Genomic DNA, 8,923 nt, shown 5'->3' with positions numbered 1-8,923 from the left:
AGAAGGAAAAAAATTTCAACATTCAATTACAAATTATTCAATTAACAGATAACTCAAGGAATAGTTCAAATTGGAAATTACAGAAAAGCAGATACTTTAGATCTCACAAACATTGAGAAAACCACAATACATATCATTGCAAAGAAGAGTTTGTTAACTTTGGGTTTAACATCACAAATTCTAAGATCAACTACAGTAAAACAGTTGCGAATACAAATTTGTCAGGTGAAGATGTGCACATGCTTTCCTCTCCAAAATGCCGACTCATGCTTTAATGCTCGAGTTTACAAAACTTTCCTGGCAGAAAGCTGATAGTAAAAATGATAAGTTCAATGGCAAAAGGATATATGAAGTTTACACTCAGCTAAGAAAAGTGGCATAAAAGAGAGAAGGTACCACAAATCATTTGATTTCCTTAGTGCAAATATATATATAGTGGACATCAGGATTCTGTCCCAAGGCTTCATCCACGGAGCTTCCATCGTCATTAAGTGGAACCGGTTTCGTCAGCTCCCACACTGGATTATTATTGGATTTGTCCTCTGATGCAAGTTTCTCTGCATATACAGTGGCAGTGGTTATTAACAATAGGATAATTAGTACTCCGCCTTTGAATGCATATAAGGATTTTAAAACAGTGTTGCAGTTGCATAGCAGCTGTTGCGACATGATAAGGCCGATGCGGTCTGCAATTGCGACCTGATGCATTTGCCGTGGCCGCAAAAACTGAGCTATTGTGACCACATCATGTGTCCTGAACGACATTTTAAAACCATGTGCAATAGAAGAGGAGCAGTAAATAGACACTTTATTATGGAACGCAAACAGGATTTGTTAAGGAGAAAAAAATTACCAAACATTTGTTACATATCAAAAGCAAATGGTGATCCCTCATGTATCTAACCAAGTAAGGCATTAACACTCAGGTCTATTCCAAGTTATAGGTTATTTGGGACTTTCTGAATTACAAAAGTGAAGGATGGAAATTAAAATCAGGCAAAACCAGAAGCCTAGAGACACGTATCTGAGAGATAGACAAACGAAAAACAGTAACAGCTTCATAGTTTTCGAATAAGAAAATCATATTAACATGAGGGTTAAAGCCAACCTATCACGTGGAGTTTTATTGTCCACGAGCATGATTCCCTTAGCAAACGCAAGCGGTACAGTGGTGCTCCATATGTTACCTGTAGTTTTTACAAGGAGTAAAAATGACCATGTTACATGCAAAAACAGATTTCATCGACTTATTTAGGAGTAAAACTAAAGGTAGATTGGAACCAAAAGAAAGAGGTGCAATTACCAGAATATAAACTCCATTATCCTTGAGGACCCTATAGTGTGTCATCAACTGCTTCAATAATGTTGAACAGATCAAGAATAAAAAATACAAAAAAAAAAGTTCTACATAATTATATATTGGTCATGGTTTTATTATACCTCCAAACTTCCTCAAGCATCTTTGTAGCATGCTGTCTTGAATTATTACCACACTACAAACAAAAATGTGCAATGAGCAAATAATAAGACGTGTCTTGTGGAAAATATAAGTATTTTGATGACCATTATCACTCACCAGGATAGAATCAAGAGTCCCTGAAAAACAAAATCAAACAGTATCAGCCTGATTCATTCATTGTTTAATAGGTACTCTAATTATAATATATAGACAAAAAAATCTATAATAAAAAAAAGTAAGCTCACCTTTGTCAATAATGGCACCAAAAGACCCAGACTCAAAAGGACTCATGTCTCTGACATCCATTTTTATATCTGCCAAATCATTAAATATAATTCACCCTCTAAAGCATCACCTTATTCTTGTTCAAAACACACACACAAACAAATAATGACGGCACAGTACATGAGGCTCCCACTTAGTGGAGTCCAGGAAGGATACATGTACGCAGCCTTTATCCCTGCAAACAGAGAGGCTGTTTCCAGGATTTGAACTCGTGGCTTCATGATCACTAAACAACAACCTTATTATTGCTTCAAAGTCACCCTCTAAAACACACACGCGCACAAAAATTATAAATTCCACTACTTTTATAGCCCCATAACATAGAATAGAATCAAATAAACGCATAACTTTATTGGTTTTATCCTTACACTCAATAAGTGAGAGAATAATGTCCCAAAAATTGACGCCTAAGCATAGATGTATCAAAACAAAAGAAAAGACATATTTCCTATACACATGAATCAGAGATTGAACTCAAGATCACATGCTAGAGGGATCCAAGCCCCTTCAACTTAGACCAACACACATTGTTACATAATTAGATTACAAAAGAGGCAATCTACAACAACAATCAAGCATTTATCCCATTAGGTGGAGTCGACTACGTGGATCAAACGACATCATAATACTCTAAACTATAATAAAAGTAAATGAAGGCTACAATGAAATACAATTAAACCATGATATTAAACAGTAATCAAAGAAAGAAGAAAGGGTACATTTAAAGTGGGGACGATCTCGGTATTTGGTCTGCATAGCTTCAATAACCACAGAAGATATATCAATGTTAACAACATCCGTGTAACCATCATCAACCATGCCTTCACTGAAAACTGTAAAAAGAACAAAAATTGAAATAAAAATCATATTTTTATTGAATCCAATGAAATGGGTATGATAAAAATCTAGAGATCAGAAGTGAAAGATGAACATAGAAACCTGAATTGCCAGAACCAACAACAAGGATGGGTTGGGAGTGAGGAACATAGAGATTGATAATGGGTGCTAAAGTTGGATACTTTTGGTACCAATCAAAGGAACCAGGCTCGTTGGAATAGCGATTGTCCCAGTACCATGCTTCACCATAGGCTTGTGTTCCTGTTGTTGTCATAACTCTTGTTCTTCTTCAATGTTTGTGTGTTTCAATCTTAGATAGATAATTTTGAATGAGTTAGGACTGTGATAATGTTGCATTCATTGATTGGATTTGTTTTGTTCTAAATCTCAAAAGGGAAATATGGGAACACAACAAGACCATGGATGCATGATGTAGAAGAAAAGAACATGTGTGATGACGTGGCCAAGGGCATTATGGTCACTATATGAAAGTGTCTAACCTATGTAAATGGGTAAATTGTTTGGGAAAATATTTGAGGAAAAAATATGGTATAAGTTTTATACACTTCCATTATCATCAATCATAAATGATAAATTATATATTAGTTGTGTATAAATTTTTACACTAATAATATATAAATATTATACTCAAAACATTTTAACCTTAAAGTGAGTATAGAATCAACTTTAAAATAAATGAATACATCAAATATATTCTCTAAAAAAAACACCCACTTACTTTAGTTAGTGAGGGATGTACTAAATTTTTGGAAATTTGAATGAGTATTATGTTAGTTTATCTCCTACATTAAGTTAGTGAGGTCCACTAACTTAGCACTAAAAATTTGTCAATCATGAACTTAGTCTCTCACTTAAATATTTAATCATACCTCATATTTCACTTGACTGGTATAATTGCACTTGTTTGATCAGTAATATTGTAAGATTATCTACCAAAAAAGGAATTGATACATCTAAACTCTAATGGATGAGAATGCCTAGATTGCTAGAAAAAGACAACTACAAATTGCTAGATTATTGTAACACATTTTGTTTATGTTTATTAGAAACCATTAATTGATTAGGCTTGTTACCTTTAGGTTGCTGGGGTTCTTTCCCCTTGCACAGTTCCTTACTTTAGTTTCAACTAGTAGAATATCCATACATTTGTACGGGTGATAGTGTATTTTGCATAAATTTAATTAAAAATAACAATATAATTTATTAATAAAAATGTTTTAAAATGTTACTTATAAAAGATGATTTTTACATATTTTATTGTTGATATAGAATTGTAAATAAAAATGTTATGAGGGGTTACCTCGGCAATTAATTTTGTTTGAAAATAAGAAATATTTATTTCTAATAAGGTCGATAAGATAACATATAGTGCAAGTTAACCGTGTATTTTGAAATTTTTAGTCTGACAATAAAAATATAGTAAGACTTTACTTTTTATTCTTCTATCACTTTTTCTTCTAGTATAGCATCATACATATATAGTATTTGTCATATCTAATAATGATTTTTTTATGTTACATATCGTTAGAATACTTTTTTTCATCGTCTTTTTCCAAAGGAGCCTACTATAAAACCTAAATAATTATTTTGAAGATATCTTTGTAGATGCATCATTCATTAATCTCAATTTTCAGTATACCTAGATTTTTTTTTTATATTTTCAAAATAAAATGTAAGAGTGATACACATTTTTTAGAGTTTGAGAGTGATATTGTGATAGACGTATATATCTTGTACAAAGTGCACAATGTTTTAAGTTTTATTTTAAAAATAATAATTAAAAATAAATTCATGGACTTCTTACTCACATGAGGATTACATAGAAGAATAAAAATTTGATCTCGTAATTCATTTCAATATTCTCACTAAATCATAAAGAACTACATTTGCAATTAATAGACAACACAAATCTTGTTCAAAGAATACTTATATGTGATTAGGTATAGAAGTACATAGATCGGAGAAATGAAAAACATAATAAAAATATATAATTTATAAATAATAATAATAAATTTCATATAAAACATTGATATATGTTACGCCCCAAGAATTTCCATCAAATGTGATCAATAATATTATACTGACTCCTTACTCCCATGAGATTGAATGGAAGAAGAAAAAATGTGATATTGTAAACTATTTCAATAAAACATACACAATTAAGTAAACATCAAAACTAAAACGTCAACACAAATCATTAAAATGAAAATATTAATCTCATAATGGTTGAACACTTGAATCTAAATCATTATTCCAACATACTCTAAATTAGTAAGTAAGTACGATCATTTTTGTATTCTTATATCTTATTTTAACCATTGTGTTCAAAACCAATAACAAAAGTTAATTTCTTTTGTCACATAACAAATCATCAAAACCTCTTCTAATATATTGAGAGTTGCATCCCAACTTTATCAATAATCTCTGACTCATTAATCAAATGAATGTGACATAGATACTAAAATAAAAATGAGCATAAATAAATAAGAAAGAAAAATAATCTCAACCTATTCAATCTAGTAGGATACTCGTGCATTCGCACGGGTGGTAATATATTTTGCATAAATTTAATTAAAAATAAAAACATAGTTTGTTAATAAAAATGTTATGAAGGGTTACCTCATAAAATATGAATTCTACATATTTTGTTGTTGATGTAGAATTGTAATAAAAATGTTATGAATGGTTACTTCAACAATTAATTTGTTAGAAAATAAGAAGTATTTATTTCTAGTAAAGTCAATAAGATAATATATAGTGCAAGTTAACCATGTATTTTGAAATTTTTAATCTGGCAATAAAAATATAATAAGACTTTGTTTTTTATTCTTGAATCATTTTTCCTTCTAACATAGTGTCATACGTATATAGTCTTTGTCATATCTAAAAATGATTTTTTTACATTACATATGGTTAGTATAATTATTTTGAAGATATCTTTGTAGTGACATCATTCATTGATCTATATTTTTAGTATAACTATACAACTATTTGTCTTTTACTTTATACATTATAAAAAATCATCCAAGTTCTATCTCTCCTAATACATGAAGAGCTACATCCCAAACTTATCAAAAATACATCACTCATTAATTAACTGAATCTCACATGGATATTAAATTAAACATCAACATAAATAAATACGAAAGAAAAATAACATTAGCGTATCCAATCTACTATATTTCCATGGATTGTTTGGTTTATTAGTAATTGACCATTTGTGATCAATAGACAACACAAATCTTGTTTGAAAAATATGTATGTGTGATTAGGTAAGGAAATACATAGACATGAGAAAATAAAACCATGAGAAAAAGAATATAATCCTAGCATTTACATTTAATTAAAATTTGCTTATTAGAACAATTTCATAGTCCAATTATCACAATTGACTGATATAAAAAAAATCTTATACTTGACAAAAAAATTGTGTGGAAAGTCATATATCCTTAACGGATAGTTTCATTTTTAAGTTAGTCTATTCAATCTACTATATTTTCGTGGAATGATTGATTCTTGAAGAACAATCGTGAGTGTTGTTAGGTATCAATGGTTACAATTCACCTAGAAGGGGGGGGTTGAATAGGTGTCGCGGTTAGAACTACCGCTTTTGCAAAATCAACACTTAATGCTGAATCAACCCTACTTAATCGATTAAAGAAGAAAGATAATCGATTATATGCACAATCTTAATCGATTAACAAAAAGAACAGTTTTAAACAGAAACAGGATAATCGATTAACACAACAATATTAATCGATTAAACAGAACCAGTAAGCAATTACAGAAACGATTAAATGCAGAACAGATAACCGATAACAGAACGAATACAGAGCTTACAAATTTGTATATCAGAATAGCTTGCAGTACAACAAATGAACAGAATGTATTAGTTGAATCAAATATACAAATTAATCGATTGAAAACAGTAAAGAGAGAGAGAGAGAAAACAAATCCTGCAACGCGAATTTTTATCCTGGTTCGTTTGATGTCCACTACAAACTACATCTAGGCCTCCCGGCTGACTTGGGAGATTTCCTTCACTATAATCGAATCAATGTAATTTACAAACACATTATCCAATTACAACACTTAGCAAATGACAAGAAATCAAAGAAACTATCCAATGGTTTGACTCCCTTCCTACCGATAAAGAAAACGTTTCTTTCGGCGTAGCCCCAGCCAAAGAATCTCTCGTTCTTTCCTTTTCTTACACTCTAAGCTATGAAGAAACACACAATCTCTACTGGTGATACGACACCAAGAGATTCCCTTTACAACAATTTATTCAAGAATTACAAGAGTAAAATGAAGCTATTCTTAAGATCAAATACAACAAGAAGGCTTTACTCTAATGCACATCTAACACAAACTCATGTGAAATGACAAGTATTAGTTATGAAAACAGAAGTTACAGAATCATAAAACTTCATGAAAAAACATCAAAATATGCATGAACATGTGAGGGAAAACATGAGAAATTATAACATGAAATGCACTCAATCCTAAAGCAAGGAATCTCTCATTTCTAAACTCACTAATGCAATTAACAAATAGATGCAGCAATTAACACGTAGAATGCTCTAACTCTCTAATAAATGCAACATGCAACTTATGAGATTAATTCTGAAAACGCAGTTTATAAAGAATCAGTCCAGAACCCCAGATAATCGATTAAATACCTTCTTAATCGATTAACGGGACTAAAAATCATAACTGATTCTGTTTTTCAGTTTTTCAGTGATTTAAAAGATATATGCATATGAGACATGTATTAGGTGCCCTAAGCCTTCGACTCAACTTAAACTAGAATCTAGTCTAAGCCTAGTACCAAATAAAGACTTAAGCACGTTGATTTGTTGGTGATCTTCAAGCTCTTTTAGGCACAAGTTGTCCTCATCAAAACCATGACGTTCAAGGAGAGCTTTCCAAAGTGTTCCTCTTGACATGCACACTTTCAAGTGTGTTTCCCTTCTCTCATTCGTAAAACAATGAGATAATAATTCAGTTACATATTTATGATTCACATTATGTATCATTTCATGTATATTCTTATTATTGACAAATCAATATATATATATATATATATATATATATATTTATTGGGTAGCTATATATATATATATATATACTCATTCCCTAACTGATATGGAAATTCCTAAGTTGGAAACTTGTATTTCTTCTCACTCCCTCTCCCTCCTTTATGGTATCTTCATTAGTAATAGTGAGAGAATAAATAAATGGATGCATTACCATTAGTATTAATTTCAATTGATTGATTTTAGGAGAAGGAAATAATAAAAAATAAATATTTTCCTTATATATCATCTTCATCAAATGTCTTTCTCAACCATCATTGTTCCCACTTACTTCATCTCTCCTATAATTTAAACTCATCAAATGGGACATTGAAATTTGTGCTGCATATTTAATATTATCATTTTGTAACTTCCCAAAAGTTGTCTTCTTTATAAATTAATACTACTTTTTCATTTACAAAATTCAATCCTTATATTTTAATTATGTTATTATTTTAATAATAAATAAGAAAAGTCGCATATGAGCCTTTCAACATGGGGTAGACAGAAAGATGAATGACAATGCTATAACACTAATAAAGACACTATCATCATTACATCATCACCGAGAGGTACCATCAAAATACAAAAATATAATGTAGCATAATCTAGAACAAACAAAAATAAAGACACTAAATTTATGTCTGTCATTTGATTTTTTCGTGATTGTTTCACATGTGATTTTAGTAAAAAAATTCTCTCTGGTGAGAATACTAAATACAAAACATAAAGAAATATACATATTCAAATTAGAGAAAATAGTAGAAAGGACTACAAAGATTTAATACTAAAGGGATATTAAAAATATGAGCTATTGTTGGGAAGCTTGACCATTGAATGGGAAGAAGGTCAATCAGTGTTGTTCTCAAAAACCTGATAAACAATAAGAGAAGATATGAGAGATGAGAGTGTGAGTTTGGAGAAAGAGGTACAACCATTAGAAAGTAATGGGCTAGATTTCTTGAAGAAAAAAAACATAATACATAGAAAATAATGAAAGAAAATGGCAAATAGTAAGCAAAACAGAAAACAAAGAAGGGATGAATGGAATACCTTCTTGGCACAAATATATTCGGCTCCCTTGAATCAGTGGCTAATCTGAGTGTTGTAATAGCTCGGTGAAAGTGTTGGCGATGGTAGCTCTGGTGTATGGCTATAAAAATGTTATATTCAACTTATACAAAAAATGTTATCTTGAATGCATAAAAAATGTTATATTGAACTAAAAAAAGGCTTCATTTAA

General features: G+C 30.5%; 1 protein-coding gene across 1 annotated transcript; it reads right to left on the bottom strand.

Annotated features, from left to right (window-relative positions):
- Window positions 1-2,915, bottom strand: LOC109333680 (methyltransferase-like protein 13). Its single transcript, XM_019569223.1, has 9 exons — window positions 2,684-2,915; window positions 2,464-2,577; window positions 1,705-1,773; window positions 1,577-1,596; window positions 1,441-1,493; window positions 1,304-1,334; window positions 1,109-1,187; window positions 397-557; window positions 1-297 (listed from the first exon to the last, which is right to left on the bottom strand). Exons 1-8 carry the CDS (start codon window positions 2,853-2,855, stop codon window positions 403-405), a joined length of 693 nt encoding a protein of 230 aa, XP_019424768.1. The 5' UTR covers window positions 2,856-2,915; the 3' UTR covers window positions 1-297; window positions 397-402.

This window comes from Lupinus angustifolius, chromosome LG19 (assembly GCF_001865875.1).
Source record: "Lupinus angustifolius cultivar Tanjil chromosome LG19, LupAngTanjil_v1.0, whole genome shotgun sequence".
NCBI lineage: Eukaryota > Viridiplantae > Streptophyta > Magnoliopsida > Fabales > Fabaceae > Lupinus > Lupinus angustifolius.
This window is presented reverse-complemented; position numbering and strand designations above follow the sequence as displayed.